Below are 17166 nucleotides of genomic sequence, written 5' to 3'. Positions count from 1 at the left end.
CCTTTTTGCGACGCGTCGCTTTCTCTCTCTCTCTTGCTTCCTCCCTTTTGCTTCGTCTAAGAGAACGGTTATTGATAGACTAACGATCGTATAGAAGAGTAAAGAAAGGACATGAAGCTACGTGGAGGTGTAAGAGATGAGACGAGAAAGGGAGACGAACAGGACATTAAACTAAGAAGAACGAGACGAGACGGGACGGGAACGAAGAGAGCTCTAGACTAGTCTACCGATCCCTCGACCTCTCCTTGCTCAACCTACTCCTCTTGGCATCCGACTCCGACTCCTCCTCGATCGTACTGAGAGTCAAACCACAAACGAGTCAGCTCGTTCGAAACGCCCAAAAACCCAAAACTCGACGTCGACGCGCGCGTCCTCCCCTTCCCTCCCCTCTCCAGCTCCTCCTGCTCAGACTCACCTAGCCACCGTCCCACCCCCATTCAGCGTCGGCGGTCTCGGTCTCGGATGATAACTCCTCGGGGTCGCACTCCCATGAGCACTCCCTCCTCCCCCACCCTTGATCGGTTGCTGCTGCCTTCCCTTCTCTCCCAACCAAGCCGAATCGTTCGAATCGACCGAAACCATCGAGACCGGGTAGCCCTTCTTCCTTCCTCCTCCTCCTCCTCCTCCTCCTCCTGTTGGTGCTGAAGGAGCGGGGAGATCCTTGGGAGGAACGTTGGGAGCGGCGGAAGCTGAGGAGAAGAAGGTGGATGCTGGACGCGAGGCGGGGAGAGGGATTTGGACGGGGAGTCGAAGAGCTTGTTGTTGGGTTTGGGCTTGGGCTTGGGCTTGGATGGGGAGAGTGAACATCGATGGTTTGGTGGTGTGGAGGTTCTTGGGTTGGGATCGAGGGGAAGTGGTCGGGGAGGGACCTCCTCCTCCTCGAACGTCGATGGGTTGGGGAGTCGGAGGAGTCGCCTTCTTCTTCTTCCCGTCTCCTCGGTCGTGATCGTCGTTCCCGAGGAGAGCTCGAAGTCTGTTCCTTGCTCCTGTAGGAGAGAGGAGTCCGCTGGGAAGAAGAGGAGGAGAGACGGTGGGACGGGAAGAAGAGGGGTCCATCGACGATCTTCGAAGCGCTCCTGAAGCGAGAGGAGGTGGGACGTGAGGTCGAGAGGTCCGATTCGAGCTTGGGGATGCACGTCCTGATTCGGGTGCTGCTGTTGGAGCTCGAGAGGGCGGGAGACGGATGTTCTGAGGGATGGGAGATCGAGAAGGGGGAGCAACAGGTGGTTGGGAAGTGATTTGGCCTGCGGGGAGGATCGCTGGGATGGTCGGGAAGGAGGGAGGGTCGGAGGTTGAGGGAGTTGGGTAGGAGGGCTGCGAGTGGTGGTAGATCGTTGGTGCTCGAGACGGAGCGACGGAGGGTGGGAGAGGGATGGCGACTGGTTGAGGGGAGGGAGTTACTCGAGAGCCGTGCGATCTCTCGGTGGACTGAGGAAGAAAGGCGACGAGAAAGGGCCGGTCAGTTTCGAGACGCGTCGTTTCGAAGAGGGGAAATAGACGACAGGGACGCACTGGAGCTTGGATGTTGATCGAAGGAGTCACCGAATCCCTCTTGTTCGTTCCAGATCCAAGGAGATCTCTCCCTCCTCCCTTCCGCGTCTCGTCCGCCGTCAAGCTCAACCCCAGAGTCCCAGCCGTCGTCCCAGGCCATCCCGACGAGCCTTGGTACATCGAAACTCCTCTCTGCTGTCCTCCCGGTGCTCCCCCGTAAAACCTGTCCCTTGCTGGATCTCGAAGGAGCGAAGAGGGACGGTGATCGAGTCCTCCGTCGCTTCGAGCTGGTCGATGTTTGACGGCTGAGGTTGGGAGGTTGGGACCGAGAGGAGCTGGCAGGACGATTTTCTGGAACAAGAGAGAGTAAAGGAAAAGTCAGTCGAGAAGGAAAGCAAGAGAGGGAGAGGCAAAGGAAGGAAGGGAGAGAACAAACTTTGGGTCGATTGGCAGGATTGGGAGGAAGAGGACGAGATCCGGCAGGCGAAGGACCTCGATTCGAGGTGACGTTGGTGTTGGGAGAAGGAGCTCGATTGGAGGGTGACGGTTCTCGAGGGTTGGGACTGGATGCTCGAGGAACGGGACTCTGGAGGAACGAAGACGCGTCAGATCGATCCGAGCATTCGTTGCTCGACGACAACGAAGACGACACAAAAGGGAACGCAGCTCACCCTCGACCTCTCACCAACAGGGGTCCTAGCACGGAGAGGCGTAGCCTGAACTGGAGGAGGAGCAGGGCGAGGTGGAACGACGACTCGGCCAGGAGGTCCAGCGATCCTGAACGACGAAGCTCTCGAATCGTCTCGTTGATGGCCCTGTCCCTTTCCTCCGAGAGGAGCGTCTCGTCCAAAGAGAGGAGAGCCGAGACCTTGGCAGTTTCGGTTTCCTCCGTTGTAGTAGGATCCACCGGCGGAGGAGTCGGAGCTGGCGAACGAAGAAACGAGGGAGAGGAACGAGACGAGGAGCAGAATCAGCTCGTCCAGGTTCGAAGGGAGATTTGGATGATCGGAAGCAGTGAAGGAACTCACGGAGGAAGGGACTTCAACGACCTCTGAACAGCTGTAGACCAGAGAAGAAGGGCCCGAGAGGTCAGCTTCGACTCGACGCGTCCCAACTCTGAGTTTTCCAGCCTACCTTCCCAGTCCTTGTCAACTTCCGTATAATCCTTCGGCTCAGGATAGTACTCCACTTCCGCATCCCTGTTCCTACTAGGATGAACCTCCACCGGATGAATGGGATACTTCGAGTTCCTCTTCGTCGCAGGACCCAACACCTGGTAATCTCCTCCGAACAGACCGTCTCCCGCAGCTCTCTCCTTCCCCTTCCCTTTGATCCCAAACCCACCCCCGAATCCAGTACCACTCCCTCCTCTCCCAACCGTCGACCAGCTAGCCTGCTGGGTGTGCTGACCCGTTCTCGGTTGAGGTCCAGGACGCGGATTCGCTCTCGTCGTCGTCCTTGGTCCCATTCCCGTTGGAACCCCCGTCTGTTGAGAAGGAGCCTTCCAGATGTCCATGTTAATATCCCGCTCGTCTCCTCCAATAGCTGAGACGGAGGTCATCCTGCTCGCTGCTCGATCTTGAACGGGAGGACCGGTTTGAGGACGGAAGTGCGGAGGGAAAGCTGGCTGAGGACGTGTGATCGTCGGCTGTCGTTGCATGGGAGGAGTGATAGCTGAGGGACGATAGAGAGGAGGATTGGGAGCTTGAGCTGTGGTTGGTGCTCTGGGGATGGTTTGAGGGGAAGGAGAGGGTTCTCGGGGAGGTGGGACGGGGGATTTCCGATCTGCGAAGACGGAGGGCTGGGAGGGAGCTGGAGGAGGTGGTGGTGGAGGAGGAGCGGCTGTGGCGGGTGCTGGAGGCATTTGGATGTAGATAACTTGAGGAGGAGGAGCTGGTTGTTGCTGCTGTTGAGAAGAGAGAGGTGGTGCCGTCGAAGTGTTGTGCGTGTCGTGCGTCTGCTCTGATCGCTGATTGACGGAGCCTTTCCGGTCCAGGGGAGGCGTGACGATGGGAAGGACGGGTGAGAAGAAAGAGGTTTGCTTCAACAGGCTCTCCTCCGTCGATAGAGGAGGCTCGTACCGCTGGTAGCTCGGGGAGAGGGTGTCCTGTCGTCGAGGAGGTGAGGACCGTCGCGGAGAGGGTTCGCGTCGAGGAGGAGAGAAGGGAGCTCGTTGCTGCTGTTGCTGAGGAGGAGGTTGATGATCGTTCGACGAAGATGGGATTGGGACTGTTGGGGAGGTCATCCATCGTTGGATCTCTTCCATAGCCTAGGAGGAAGGAAGAAGAAGAGAGGTCAGAAGAGGAGTTCGAAAGACGAGACGCGATGCGACGAACCTCTTCCTTTCCTTCCCGTCTCCCTTGAGCCTTCGCGTCTCGAACCTTCAACTCTTCAGCGTATCTGTCCCACCATAAGCAAACAAAAAAAACTAGGCCTATTTGTCATTGTCTTCCAGCTCGCTCTGCCTTCCACCTCGCAGAGAAGAGGAAGAAGAGGACTCGAGTCGAACTCACCGAATCAACCTCTCTCTCGCCTCCTTCTCCCTCACCCTCAACTCATCAGCCTCCCTCTTAGCTCTCCTAACCTCCTCCTTCTCCCTTCCTAAATCGGCTCTCGCTCTCGCCAACTCCTCCTTGAGAATCATGGAAGCAACGACGGTTTCATTGGACTTCGTCTCCGAGATCCCAGCTTTGATGTGCGAGACGGCGAGGAGAGCGGTTGTGTCTCGGAGTTGACGAGCTAGGGACTTGTTCTGCAAACGGAAAAGGGAAGAGGTCAGTTTGGTGGAAGCAGAGAGGGAGGGATAGAAGGAAGAAGGAAGAGAAGAGAGAGAGAAGACGTACAACGAGAGTCGTCTGTCGAGCGAGATCCCTCGTGTTGTGAAGTTCGACCTCACGCTGCCTGATAGGTTCCGTCTCCTTGAACTGCTGTCGAAGGAGCTCGTTCTTCATCTTCGCCATCCCTCGTCTACGAGCAACAACCCAAGGAAAAGAGGTTCAGCTTCAACACCGAGCTCCTCCCCTCTTCTTTCTTTGAGTTGAGACTAGACTCACAGATGAACCTTCCCTCCCAGCCTCTCTATCCTCCCCCCTTCCTCCTCGTACATCTCCTCTGTCACACTAGGCTCGATCTCCGTTCCGTCTCCGTTGATGGATCTGTCGAGAGGAACGAGTTCGGATCGAAAGGACAAGGCTGAGAGGGAAGGGGAAGTCGGTCGATGGAGATGTAGATTGAAGAGATGCTGTTGCTGTTGTTGCTGGTGGAGGGAGTGCATCCTTTGGAGTTGGTCTTCGTCGTCAAGTGCGGAGGAGAAGAAATCTTCTACAAATCGAGACCTGGTTGAGGTGAATGAGGTTGACAGGGAAGGAGCAAGGTCAGCTTCAAACTGACGAGAAAGAGAGGGAGCGGAGTAGGCGGAAGAAAAGGAAACGAGGGACTGACTGTTCTGGATTGGGTCTCGATGGGAGAGTGGTGAGACTCGAATCGCGGTAGAGCGTTTCAGCCATAACTGGATGAGAGAGAGGTAGAGAGAGTAGTGGTAGTTTGGAGTAGAAGAAGAAAGCGAGGGAGTATCAGTGAACCAAACCTCTTTTGTCTGTCCGAAACAGAGGGGTCAGGCCGCGACCCCTGCGAGGATTCAAAGAGATGGCGGGCGAGAGATGGCTTGGAGATGCTTCTGGGAAGGTAGAGATGAAAGAGAGCCTGGAGGTAGGAGCTGGTAGAACAAAAGGAAAGGGAGGGAGGAGACGGAGGGAGGAAGGAGGTTGAGCTCGCAGGGTTCGTCTCCTTCCCCTGCTGTCAAGTCGAAGATCAGCATGAGAGCGAGAGGGCGAAGGAGACAGTGGCGAGGTTCCTCTCTGCTACTAGGACGATCAGTCCGCTGTTGAGGATTGGGGCGTAGTCGATGCTGAGGGTTGGGAGCAAAGGAGGGAAGCGGAGCGGTGAGCTCGACGTTTCCAGCCCTCCCTCGTCCTTCCGTTACGACCAGCATCGATGCCGTTTGCCCACCTCTCAAGACTCTCAAAAGTATCAAGATGTATCACAAGCCACTCTCTGCCATTTTTGACCTTTTTCCGACTCTTCCACTTGAGATGCAGCAGTATAGCTCTGCGATCCGTAGCCCTCGACGACCCTCTCTCTTCCCCTGGCCTCCCTCGATTTCTCTAGGCGTTTCTCTACGCCAGGATCGAAAGACGGTGAGGCGGGCTATCTTTGCAGCTGCTGATTCGATTGCCACGCTCCTGAGGCTCTTTCGACTCGATGAGACGATGCGACGCGACGCACTTCACGCTCTTTTGCTCTCCTCTCCCGCTTGTTCGCTCAATTACATTCCCTTTCTCTCCTTTCCACACTTTCATTCGGGATATACGCATCCTCGGCATTCTCGGTTCCCCAGCGCGTCCGTCCATTCCTTCGCTCGACACCGTTCTCACGACGCGTCGTCTTCCCCTCCCCTCTCTAGACTACTCGCTCAACTTTTCCCCAAATCTCCTCAAAACAGGAAACAAGACCCTGCGTCCCGCTCCTGGTTCATATCTGTTTCGCATCCTTCCATCGTCTGTCTCGAGGAACGCCGCGTTTCTTGCCCTTTCTTTCTGTACCATCAGAAACGCTCTTCTTCCTTTTCTGCTGTGGGGATCTTGACAGCGCCCGGCTCCAGATTTCTCCGCTACTGATGCGGCCCACAAACTCACCTCTCTCGGAAACCTTCCCCATCAGGCCGAATAGTTCGAGTGTCGGCTTCGTTCCGACCTTCCGAGCCCAAAAAGCTCATCCTTCCTCCCGTCCTTCCCTTTTGCTCTCCAACCACCACAACCCCCCCTCCTCCTCACTTCACTTCCCTACCTTTCAAACTCTACAAACCATGGCTGGATCAAATATCGAATCTTACTCGGAGGAGCAGAAGCTCGACCTCGTCGTCTCCCTCGTTCGTCCGCCTTTCCTTCTCTCCTTTCCTCCTCGCCTCGGATTTTCTTCGCTCATAGCTAGCTGACTTCTTCTTATCATCTTTCCCCACTATACTCATCTTTCAATATCACTCCACCACTTCTGCCTTCTCCTCCCTCGCCCGTCCTGCTTCACAGCTCACAGCCGTTCACGTTTTGACTGCTGTCGAGGCCCTCGCTCTTGGAGCTAAGGCTGCCCTCAACCTCGATACTCTTACCGAGCTCATCGCCGGTGCTGGTTAGTCTCACTTCTACCTTATCGTTTTTGAGCGAAGGTCGTAGCTGTAGCAAGGCTTTCTGTGGGAGGGAGATAATCCGGGGGAAGGTGGAACGTCAACCGGTCTTCGATCCGAGATTTTCGAAGCTCACTTTTTCTCCTTTTCTTCCTTTCGATCTCAACAGCTGGAGATTCTTACGCTCTCCGATCTGTTGGAACCGAGCTCGTTGGATACGGATCTACAGAGAGCATTGGATCGGTGGAAGATCTCGTACGTTCAACTTCCCCTCCCTCTCTCTCCCCTTCTTCCTCTCGCTCTCCCTCCTTCAGATTCTCCGAAACCCGAGCTCCTCTCCTCGTACTCAATCTGACCCTTTTCCTCTCGCTCTCCTGTCTTCCTTCCTCATCAGCTCGCCAAAACCTCTGAGGTCGTTTCCATCGCTCGAGACCTCAAGCTTCCTCTCCCTCTCCTCACCGTCGCTGAGCAGCTCCTCATCGCTGCCAAGGGACAGTCTGGAGGAAAGGCCTCTGCTGCCGTCGCTGTCGCTAAGCTCTGGGAGTCGTTCGGTGGAGAGACGATCAAGAGCTCGCAGGCTGGAGCTCTTACTGGACTCGACGCTGAGGGAGCTCCTTCGCAGGTTGGATTCATCGGACTCGGAGGTGAGCTTCGTCTTCCTTGCAAACCTTTCCTACTAGAACTTGACAGAAGTTGATATTCTTCCTGCTCTTTTGATCGCGATCTTTCAGCCATGGTGAGCTCAACCTTCTTCGTCGAAGCCCGGCGTCCTTCTCCTGCATTCATTCTGACCCTCCATCTCCTTGCTTCTCGTCTTTCTTCTTCACCTCTCAGGGTTTCGGAATGGCCAAGTCCATCGTTAAGGCTGGAATCCCCTGCCTCGGTTACGACGCCTACCCTCCTTCCCTCGAGAAGTTCGTCGCTGTCGGAGGAAAAGCCGCTTCCTCCCTCGTCGAGGTCGCCACCGGAACCGACGTTCTCGTTCTCATGGTCGTCAACTCTCAGCAGGTCGAGGACGTCCTTTTCGGAGAAAAGGGTGTTGGACATCGTGAGTTTCACCCGCTTCCTATACTGAACACCGAAAGACGGATGGAAGAACCGAGAAGCTGACCCTCGTTTGTCGACGCGTCTTCTTTCCTCCAGTCCTCGCTCCTGGAGCCGCCGTCGTCGTTTCCTCCACCGTTCCTCCTTCTGCCGCTAAGGTCATCAACGAGAAGCTTGCTCTTCTCCCCAACAAGCCCATCATGGTCGACGCTCCCGTTTCCGGAGGTGCTGCCCGAGCTGCCAACGGAGATCTCACCATCATGGCTTCCGGGGAGGCTGCTGGACTCAGGAAGGCCGGAACCGTTCTCGATGCTTGCACCAAGGCTGGTGAGTGGGAGGAAGATGAGCAGCTGGGGGAGAACGCGTTTCGACCCGAAGCTGACTTTGAATCCGTTTCCTGTTTTCTTTCGCTTTGTAGCTGGAGGAGCCGACAAGCGTCTCTTCTTCTTCTCTGGAGGAGTCGGTTTCGGATCTTACGTCAAGGTTCGTTGATCTTGCTTCGATCGTTACTGCGACACGAGAGTCGTCGAGCTGACCTTCCTCTGCTCTCTCTTTTCGACTCACAGCTCGCCCACCAGAACTTGGCTGGAGTTCACGTCGCTGTTGCCGCTGAGTCGATGGCTTTCGCTACCAAGATTGGACTCAACCTGAGAACGACCTTCCAGCACGTCAAGGCTTCCAAGGGTTCGAGTTGGATGTACATCAACCGTGAGTTCCTTCCCTCTCGACGCTCTTCCCGTCTTTTCACCTCGACTCGAGGCTGACTTCGTTTCTTCCTTTCAGGAATGACTCGACTCGTCGAGGGAGATGCTACTTGCCTCTCTGCTATCGACATTCTCGTGAAGGACATCGTACGTTCCTCTTTCTTCCTCCTCTTCTTCGAGACCTCGACGCGTCGAACCCCTCCTTTTTTCAGTCGCTGACCTCTTTCGCTCTTCTTCCTCTTCTCAGGGAATCGTGGTGTCGGAAGCCGCTCTCCTCGGAACTCCCGTCTTCATGTCCTCCACCGCCTTCTACCCCTACATCTACCTTTCCTCGGCAGGAAAGGGACGAGACGACGACACGACCATCGTCAAAATCTACGAGCCCCTCGGATTGATCGCCCACAAGAAGTGGTAGATTCGATGACACTAGTGTATTTATATAGGGATTCAGTTTTTTGATACCATCGCGATTCAGGCAACCCCGCTAAACGGGAAAGCCGTCGAAGGTTGAGGAGGGAGACGCGTCGGACGGCCCTCGGATTTCCTGCTGGCAAGAAAGAGCTTGACTTTCCAAGAGACTCGAAGATCAGAGATGGAACACTACAAACAGTGCGTCGACTTGGTCAAGGCAAAGGCGAGCTAGGCAGAAGAAGAGAGACTTGTTGATCGACTTGGAAGCTCGACGTCGAATTCCGCCTCCCCTCCGGTTGAGAACGAAGAGCAGAAGAGAGCGCATAGATACTACTGATAGATAACAATCGAAGATAAATAGACCGATGACACTGAAGTGCCTGAGCACGTAAAAGAGTGTGATAGAAACGAAGGCACGCAAAGCGAAAAGTGCCCAAGCAACGAAAGGAGGGTAAACGAGCGTGTAGAACGTGGTCGAAGACGAGAGGAGAACAAAAATGAAGGGAGTAGAGCGACCGAACTCTAGACAGATATGTTAAGGAGCGGATACGAAGGGAAGGAGAGAGAGGCGCAAAAAGAGAGAGGAGAGGAGGAAGGACGGGTTTAGTGTCGTCGGGAGAGCATAGGAAGGTATCGCCTCCTCGTAGACTTGACGGGAAGGGTCCAGATAGAGAGAGCGTTTCCTGAAGAGTGTAAAAAAAAAGGGAGAGTCAGTCTTGAGTTCTAGAAGACGACGAGGACTCAAACTTGAACTCACCTCCTCCAGCGAGTTCCGTCTGAGCACCACCAGCCGCCATATTGCAACCAGTGCTGATGGTAGCTTTAGTGAGATCGAGCGAAGTGGCACAGAAGCACTGGGTTCCGTCTGTAGGAAAGAAGGAGAAAGAGAGGAAGAAATCAGGACGGGAAGCTCGAGCGAAGAAGCGATTCATCTCTTCCTCCGCGGCTCTTCCTTCACGGCTATCGATATATAAAAAAAATAGTACTCACACTCCAATCCAGCTTGGTTAGATCCCTTGCTCGCACAGAAGTCGGTGCACATCGCAACGGTCATCTTGTCGTCGAACAGCGACGCGTCCTGGAAAAGACGAGATCCGTCGGCGGGCTCGGCGAGGCAGAGAGGGGCAGACGTCCATCCGGAAGCAATGGTAGAGGAGGTGTCGGACTTAGGGGTGGTGGTGAAGATTTGGAGCGCTTGAGGTCCACCACAGATCTAAGGAAGGAGGAACGGAGAAGGCAGTCAGCGACGACAGAGCGGAAGTCTGTCCAAGATATAGACTAACGGCAGTCGAGTCTCCAGAGCAAGGAACGTTGCAGTTGATGTTGGAAGCGAGAGTGCTGAGAACGAGAGTTGAAGAGCAGTCTGATGAGGGAGAAACGGGGAAGAGGTCAGCGTGGTACGAAAACCGACGAAAGGAGAAAAACTTACAGCACTCTCGACCCCACTCAACTCCTCCCATCGAAAATCCTGCATTTCCACAGAAGTCGGTGCAGAGTTTGTAGGTCATCTGGGGAAAAGGAGGGAGGTGGGAGGTAAGCGAGAGTTTCGAAAACAACGAATCGTTGGACATATGGAGAAAGAAAGACGTACGACGTCGCTCGAGAATCCAGCACCGGTCATGGCTCGTCCGGGAAGTTCACTGTAGCAGAGGAGAGTGGAGGAGAATCCGTTGTCGAGGGTGACGGCGGCAGACGAGGTGGGAGTGGACGCAGGAGTCGTGGTGGTCGTCGTCGCAGAGGGAGCGATGAGGGTGAAGACTCCGTTGGAAAGGGTAGCGAGAGCGGTGTTGTCTGAAAAACGAAAAAGACGGTCAGACGGCTCTCGACGCGTCCTCGAAACTCGTTCCTCCCGGTCGTTTACTCACAGACGAGAGAGAGAGCCGACGCTCCTCCACAGGTTTGAGTAGCGTCTCCGCCACAGACCATTGGGGAAGCTGACGAGAGGAGCGAGAGGGAAGCTCCGTTTGAAAGAGCGTTGCCGCAATAACTTCGAGAAGAAAAACGAAACGAGCGTCAGGTTCGAGGTTGAGTTCGGTTTGAAGCGAAGTGGACTCACCATTCTTGGGAGTACTCGGTTCCACTCAAAGCGAAGCCAGCAGCCGTACAGTAGGTCGCACAGATCTGTAAAGAAGAAGGAAAGCGTCAGTCGATTGAGAAGGAGAGAGAGAGGCAAAGGAGAACGAACGGTGGGGGTCATCGAACTGGACGAAAAGCTGGCTCCCGTAAGAGCTCGAGCGTTTCCAGAGGGTCCCTCAGCGATAAGGCTTGACGAAGCTGACTTGTATCCACTGGGAAGGGTGACGGTGGACACAGGAGTGGTGGTGGAAGATCCGACGGCGGTGATGACTCCGTTGGAGAGCGTCGCAAGGGCAGTGTTGTCTGAAAGGGGAGAAAGAAGGGCAAGCAGAGAGTCAACACAAAAAATCGGTTCATCCTCCTCTCTCGTTTACTCACAGACGACCGAAAGGGCGGAGGATCCTCCACAGGTCTGCGACGCGTCTCCTCCACAAGGAGTTCCAGCGGAGGAAGAGAGGAGCGAGAGAGAAGCACCGTTCGAGAGGGAGTTGGAGCAGTAGCTGAGCATACGAAAAGAGGTCTCAGTCAGCTTCGATTGGCGATCTAAGACGTGGAAAATGATTAAAGGGTTCGAAGGGAGGGAAGAGGAGCGAGGACTCACCATTCCGTGTACCACTCAGTTCCACTGATGGCGAATCCAGCTTTGGTGCAGTAGACGGCGCAGATGGAGGGCGTCATGTCGCTGGCAGAGGTCGAAGCTCCGGGAAGAGCTCGACCGTTGGTTCCTTCGGCGACGAGGGAGGAGGCAGCGGACTTGTATCCAGCGGGGAGGACGACGGTAGGAGTGGTGGTAGCGACGAGAGTGAAGACTCCGTTCGTGAGAGTAGCAAGGGCGGTGTCGTCTGAGGAGAAAAGAAGAAGCAAAGCAGGAAAAGAAAGGACGCGGTCGTCAGCTCTTCTTTCTTCGAGCTCGTTCGGGAGGTGGGAGCTCACAAGCAATCGAGAGTCCAGATCCAGCTCCACAAGTGATAGCATTGTCTCCGGCACAAGGCGTAGGAGTGTTGGAGGTGAGGATGGACAGCGAAGCTCCGTTCGAAAGAGTGTTCGAGCAGTAACTTCGAAGGGAAAACAAGACGAGTTCAGCTCGATCTCGTTCGAGGCTTGCAGAGAAGAACTCACCACTCTCTAGCGTACTCAGTTCCACTGATGGCGAAGCCAGCCTTGCTGCAGTAAACAGCACAGACGGAGGGAGTCATGTCGCTGGCAGAGGTCGAAGCTCCGGTGAGAGCCCTGCCACCCGTTCCTTCGGCGATGATGGAGGACGACGCTGACTTGTATCCGGCGGGGAGACCAGTCGAGGAAACGGGAGTAGTGGTAGTAGATCCGATGAGGGTAATGACTCCGTTGGAGAGGGTAGCGAGACCAGTGTTGTCTGCGAAAGAAAGAGAAGAGGAGGAAGGTGAGTCACTCGTCGCGTCGAACTTTTTCGGGTCGAGCGAGCCTTTCTACTCCCTTCGAGCTGATTCGAACTGAAGCTGAACTCACAGACAACGCTCATGGCAGATCCAGCTCCACAGGTCTGGGTAGCGTCTCCTCCGCAGGGCATGGGCGAGTTCGACGAGGTGAGGGAGAGGGAAGCTCCGTTCGAGAACTCGTTTCCACAGAAGCTGTGGAAGGAACGAAGGAACGAATCAGCTTCGAGAAAAGGTGGAACTTGTTTGAGGGAAGGAAGAGGGACGAACCATTCCTGAGAGTACTCGGTAGCGGAGATCGCAAATCCAGCGGCGGTACAGTACTCGGCACAGACGGTGGGAGTCATGGAAGCAGAGCTGGTGAATGCACCCGTGAGAGCTCGTCCGGTGGAACCCTCAGCGATGAGAGACGAAGAAGCGGAGGCATACCCAGCGGGAAGAACAACGGTCGAGGCGGGAGGGGTGGTCGATCCTCCAGAAGACGATCCAGTGAGGGTAATGACTCCGTTAGAGAGGGTAGCGAGGTCCGAGTTGTCTGGAGGATAAAAGAGTAAAGTCGAGTGTCAGCACGATGTCGCCTTGAACTCGTCGTCTCGTCGTCGAACGATCGAGTAATTTATCGCTGGAGGCAGCAAGTCGAAAGCTGGAGTGTACTCACAGACGACGGAAAGAGCCGATGATCCTCCACAGGTCTGAGCAGCGTCTCCTCCGCAGGGCATTCCGCTGGAGCTAGAGTGGATGGAAAGGGAAGCTCCGTTCTCGAAGGTGTTTCCGCAGAAGCTGTTGATGCGAAAGAATCGAATAGAGGTGATGGAAAAAAGGCGAGGCTGGAAGAATCAGCCTCGAGTTCGATCCGGTCGAGAACTCGGGAAGGAGGAAGATTGAAAGAACGAACCATTGAGTGCTGTATTCGGTCGCTGAGATCGCGAAGCCCTTGCTCGTGCAGTAGGCCCCACAGATGGCGGGGGTCATCGAAGCCGACTCGGTGCTGTCCCCCGTAAGAGCTCGTCCTGAGGTTCCTTCGGCAACCAACGACGAGGAGGCAACCACGTAGGGAGAAGGAAGGCTGGGAGTGGTAGTTCCGGTTCCAGATCCAGATCCGGCCAGGGGAACGAGTGAGGAAGAGAGCTTGGTGGTGTCGTAGTAGAGGGAGAGAGCCGAGAATCCACCCTGCGAAAAGAAACCCGGATCGAGCGATCAGTTTCTCGAGGTCGAAATAACTTGGCTTTCTTTCTTCGAAGCATGAACTTACGCAGGCGGACGATCCTCCGGAGCAAGGGGTCCGGTCGGAGGTCGAGACTCCAGAGAGGGAAGCACCGTTCTGGATAGGAGAAAGAGAGCGGAGGCGTAAGTCTTGGATCGAAGGTAGAACGCGTTCAGTCAAAGACCGAGAGAGGGCAACTCACGCTGAGAACCGAACCACAGTAACACTCCTGGTAGTATTCGGTTCCAGCAAGAGGGTATCCCTTCGAAGAGCAGAAGTTCGAACAGATCTGCGAAAAGGAAAGAACTACGTCAGGCTCAGAACGAACGAACGGAGAGGAACGGAAAGGTGACCTCACCAAGGGAGTCATGGAAGGATCCGAGTAGTAATCCGAGATCAAGGCTCGTCCGTTGGTTCCTTCAGCGATCAAAGAGGTAGAGGCAAGAGCCCATCCACTGGCCAAGACGGGAGCAGCGTTGGCGTTGGCGGACGCAGAGGCGGCAGCGCTGGAGTCGAGAACGAAATCCCTCGGTGTTAGTCGAGGAGTCAAAGAAGGGAAGGATGAAGAAGGAACTCACGCAGCGGAAGCTACGGAGGTAGCAGAAACGGAGGAGACCGAGGCCATGGAGGCAGATCTGGAGAAGAAAAAGAAAGGGACGAAAAGTCAGCGCGTTGTCGAGCTGGGACAGCGTTGAGGATAACGAACGCAGAGGCCGCGCTGAAAAGGAGGGGAGAGAGAGAGGTGGGAAGTCAGCGAAGGAAGGAAAGAGGACGAGGAAGAGGAGTTTCTACCCACGCAGCGGAGGCTACAGAAGTAACAGAGACCGAGGCAATCGAGGCAGCTCTGAAGAACCCAGAGAGAGGAAGGAAGGGTGAGCGGGTCGCCGAGTCGGAGAGGAGATGGAAATCACTCACGCGACGCTGGAGAGCGCAAGTTGAGATTGAATCACCAAGTTCGACTGAACTGAGGCAGCAGCAACCGATCTGGAGGAGGAGAAGTAGGCTCGGTAAGCGGAAGGGAGGGAAGGAAGCGCAACTGGGCAGAGGAAAGCTCACGTTTGACTGGCACTCGCTCGAGAAGCTTGATCCTGGGACGCAGAGACCGAGATAGAGCTCTGGGAAGCGACCGATGCCTGGGACTGAGAGGCGAGGATTGAGTTGGAAGAAACGGCAGCGAGGGAGGCGAGCGAAGCTCTGTGGAAAGAGGGAAGAGGGCCGAAAGTCAGTCGAAAGAGACCTCGTTCAGAGAAAAGACGGTGATGGACTCACGAGGCCTGAAGGGACTGTGATGCGACGGCGCTGACGGAGAGGGCGGAGTTCGAGGCTTGGGCAGCAGCTGAGGCTGAACTGGCGGCGATTCGAGACTGGGACACACTGAGAAAAAGTAGAAACGAAGAAGCGACGTGTGAGCTCACGTTCCGACCTTTCAGAGCGAGAAAAAATAAAAGCCTGAGAGGTACTTACGAAGCTGAGAGGGCCTGAGCGATGGACGAAGCAGATCTGAGGAAAGATAAAAGGGGGGAAGGGATCAGGATTTGGAGTCCAGCGCGTCGAGGAGAAAAGGACTCACGCCTGGGACGCGACCGAGGAAGCTGAAACTGCCGACTGACTAGCCACGGAAGCGGTAGAGAGGGTAGATTGAGCTGAAACCGAAGAGACGGATGCCTGCGAGTTGGAAGCCAACACCCTGCTGTTGGAGGCTCTGAAGAAGAAGAGAACGGGGAGGGAGAAGTGATCAGCGAAACGACGGGCTCAAGGCTCGAGAGGAGAATGAACACTCACGAAGCAGAGAGAGCGACGTTGGAGGCGGACACGGCCGAGACGGAGGCAATGGAGCTGTCAAAAAGAAAAGATACGCGTCAGAACGGAGGAAGGGGATGGAGGAGGGGGTGGGGGGGAAGAGGAAAGATGATCTCACGCAGTTGTCAACGCGGAAAAGTAGGAAGCCGAAGAGATAGAGGCAGCCTTGACCGAGCTAACAGACGCGGCACTGGCGAGCGAGATCGAACTGGAGGAAAAAAATGCGAAGAAAAACGGTCAAATCCCAAGCGTCGAGCGATGGAATCCTAAGAAGAGTTCGACTCACGTCGACGCGGGAAGATTGACAGCAGGAGCAACGCAAATCGATGGGTTCTTATTGTAGACGTCGACGTACATCCACTCGTTGGAGATACACTCGCCGTACTCTGGGGGCGGAGGGAAACGGAAGTCAGCTTCGGCAAGGAAAGAGGATAAGGATGGGGGTAAAAGATAGAGACGAACGAGAAGAACACCCAGAGAACCCAGCAGCAGCACACTTGTCGAGCTGATCGTTGCAGGACTGATGAAAATGTAAGAATGTACAGCGGTCAGTCAATCTGCTTCGCGTTGGGAACGGACGAGGAGGACGTACAGTTGACAGAGCGTTGTAAATTCCCCAAGACGGCCAAGTGACGGTTCCGACGACGTAGTCGGATCCGGAACAGAAGACGGGAGTCGCATAGATACCTCTGAAGTGGGCGTCGGAGGGAGAAAAGAAGAGGAGGACGATCAGTTGGGTGAGGAAGGGCTCGGATCGAACAAGGGGACGAGGAACGAACCCGATGGCCTCGTAGTAGCCCTGGATTCCTAGGTTGGGTACGGTAGTCGAAGCAGCAGTGGTGGCAGCAGCAGCGGAAGCGACGGATCTTTAGAGGAAGAAAGGAAAAGGAATGAAAGACGTCTTCAGTCCCAAATCGAGGAGTGGAAAGAGGAATCTTCTGAAGCTTGCACTCACGCCTTGCTGACAGAAGCTTGAGTGGAGACCGAAGCGACCGAAGCGGTGGAAATAGTGGAACTTCGAGAGAGAAAAAGGTTGAAGGGGTTTAGAAGAGGGAGTTCGACCGCAAAAGAGGGAAGGCGGACTCACGCGACAGATTGGGTACTCCTCGAGGAAACGGATGCCTGACCAGCTGTAGTAGCAGGAGCAGTGGCAGCAGCCATGGCAGAAGCGACGTTCCCGTTGCAAGCAGCGAGCTGAGTCTCACACTGCGCGACCGTCCAGATCTTTTGAGCGTTGGGCTGAGCGTTGGACGCGTCGGCACAGAGGTTCTTTTGGTTCGTGCAAGACTGGAGAGAACGGGAGTAAGGTTACGGAAGGTCAGCTTCGAATTTGGAGGAGGGAGAGGTGAAGGCAAGGAAGCAGAAACGAAAAACGAAGGAGAGACGAACCTTCTGGAGAGCATTCTGAAGTTCACCAGAAGAGACGGTCTCGCTTCCGATCACATAGCCTCGACCTCCCACGGTGACGGCAGTAGCGTAGTATCCACTGAAGTGTAGAATAGTGAAGAAACAGTCAAAGTCAGCGAACGAGAAGAAGACGGGATCAAAGGGAAGGGGAGCTCTCGACTGACCCGATGGCGCCTGGATCGAAGCGAAGCAGAGACGAAGGGTTCAGCGTGGATTTTCGAGAACCGAGAGCGACGATGAAATGCAGCGAAAGATGAAGACTAACCATAGAAAGTCTGGAGACCAAGGTCGGGAACGACGGTGGTGGTGGTCCTTTCGACGACGACGTGGTCGTGAGAAGAGCTCGACCAAGCTTGCGCCTGACCGAGGAGAGAGAGAGCGGGAAGGAGGATAGCGAAGGAGTGCATTGTGAGAGGAAGCACTCGAGGACTTGAAAAG

The 17166-nt window shown here is 55.2% G+C and overlaps 4 protein-coding genes across 4 annotated transcripts; 1 reads left to right on the top strand and 3 right to left on the bottom strand.

Annotated features, from left to right (window-relative positions):
* Positions 1–25: 25 nt before the first annotated feature.
* BDY24DRAFT_159643 (uncharacterized protein) lies at positions 26–3912 on the bottom strand. The gene is made up of 8 exons (XM_076636166.1): positions 3828–3912; positions 2626–3760; positions 2520–2550; positions 2163–2415; positions 1928–2075; positions 1513–1842; positions 416–1428; positions 26–296 (listed from the first exon to the last, which is right to left on the bottom strand). The coding sequence occupies exons 2-7, from the start codon at positions 3755–3757 to the stop codon at positions 416–418; spliced, it is 2907 nt and encodes a 968-aa protein (XP_076500263.1). The 5' UTR covers positions 3758–3760; positions 3828–3912; the 3' UTR covers positions 26–296.
* Positions 3913–4004: 92 nt separating this feature from the next.
* On the bottom strand, positions 4005–4826 carry BDY24DRAFT_376666 (uncharacterized protein). The gene is made up of 2 exons (XM_076638685.1): positions 4545–4826; positions 4005–4458 (listed from the first exon to the last, which is right to left on the bottom strand). The coding sequence occupies exons 1-2, from the start codon at positions 4763–4765 to the stop codon at positions 4152–4154; spliced, it is 528 nt and encodes a 175-aa protein (XP_076500262.1). The 5' UTR covers positions 4766–4826; the 3' UTR covers positions 4005–4151.
* Positions 4827–6297: 1471 nt separating this feature from the next.
* On the top strand, positions 6298–8898 carry BDY24DRAFT_376663 (NAD binding domain of 6-phosphogluconate dehydrogenase-domain-containing protein). The gene is made up of 11 exons (XM_076638684.1): positions 6298–6418; positions 6576–6675; positions 6840–6925; positions 7065–7314; positions 7402–7406; positions 7505–7718; positions 7814–8041; positions 8133–8197; positions 8281–8422; positions 8498–8565; positions 8666–8898. The coding sequence occupies exons 1-11, from the start codon at positions 6356–6358 to the stop codon at positions 8831–8833; spliced, it is 1389 nt and encodes a 462-aa protein (XP_076500261.1). The 5' UTR covers positions 6298–6355; the 3' UTR covers positions 8834–8898.
* A 534-nt stretch (positions 8899–9432) lies between these two features.
* On the bottom strand, positions 9433–17135 carry BDY24DRAFT_411854 (WSC domain-containing protein; the record flags this gene model as incomplete). The annotated part of the gene is made up of 39 exons (XM_076642982.1): positions 9433–9512; positions 9587–9694; positions 9820–10042; positions 10113–10192; positions 10259–10337; positions 10421–10620; positions 10695–10816; positions 10886–10950; positions 11015–11208; positions 11284–11405; positions 11507–11747; positions 11839–11960; positions 12025–12277; positions 12391–12512; positions 12588–12852; positions 12976–13097; positions 13213–13487; positions 13570–13638; positions 13724–13810; positions 13880–14027; positions 14100–14156; positions 14228–14239; positions 14318–14365; positions 14437–14505; positions 14578–14715; positions 14791–14895; positions 14986–15021; positions 15092–15223; positions 15304–15357; positions 15440–15529; positions 15608–15707; positions 15784–15841; positions 15914–16010; positions 16101–16187; positions 16277–16336; positions 16409–16608; positions 16711–16807; positions 16893–16902; positions 16994–17135. The coding sequence occupies 39 exons, from the start codon at positions 17133–17135 to the stop codon at positions 9433–9435; spliced, it is 4569 nt and encodes a 1522-aa protein (XP_076500260.1).
* Between the last annotated feature and the right edge of the window lie 31 nt (positions 17136–17166).

Source organism: Mrakia frigida (genome assembly GCF_051309035.1).
Source record: "Mrakia frigida strain ATCC 22029 unplaced genomic scaffold BDY24scaffold_3, whole genome shotgun sequence".
In the NCBI taxonomy this organism is placed as follows: domain Eukaryota; kingdom Fungi; phylum Basidiomycota; class Tremellomycetes; order Cystofilobasidiales; family Mrakiaceae; genus Mrakia; species Mrakia frigida.
Note: the sequence above shows the minus strand (reverse complement) of the source record. Positions and strands in the feature narration are given on the sequence as shown.

Excerpts from the sequence above, each read along its gene's own strand:
- BDY24DRAFT_159643 (XM_076636166.1), bottom strand. The coding sequence starts at position 3,757 with ATGGAAGAGATCCAACGATGGATGACCTCCCCAACAGTCCCAATCCCA. Across the intron at positions 2,551-2,625 it reads AGTTGACAAGGACTGGGAAG|CTGTTCAGAGGTCGTTGAAG; the intron begins GTAGGCTGGAAA and ends TCTGGTCTACAG. Across the intron at positions 2,416-2,519 it reads TCGTTGAAGTCCCTTCCTCC|CTCCGACTCCTCCGCCGGTG; the intron begins GTGAGTTCCTTC and ends TTCGTTCGCCAG.
- BDY24DRAFT_376666 (XM_076638685.1), bottom strand. The coding sequence starts at position 4,765 with ATGCACTCCCTCCACCAGCAACAACAGCAACAGCATCTCTTCAATCTA. Across the intron at positions 4,459-4,544 it reads CTGGGAGGGAAGGTTCATCT|ACGAGGGATGGCGAAGATGA; the intron begins GTGAGTCTAGTC and ends TGTTGCTCGTAG.
- BDY24DRAFT_376663 (XM_076638684.1), top strand. The coding sequence starts at position 6,356 with ATGGCTGGATCAAATATCGAATCTTACTCGGAGGAGCAGAAGCTCGAC. Across the intron at positions 6,676-6,839 it reads CGAGCTCATCGCCGGTGCTG|CTGGAGATTCTTACGCTCTC; the intron begins GTTAGTCTCACT and ends CGATCTCAACAG. Across the intron at positions 8,042-8,132 it reads CGATGCTTGCACCAAGGCTG|CTGGAGGAGCCGACAAGCGT; the intron begins GTGAGTGGGAGG and ends TTCGCTTTGTAG.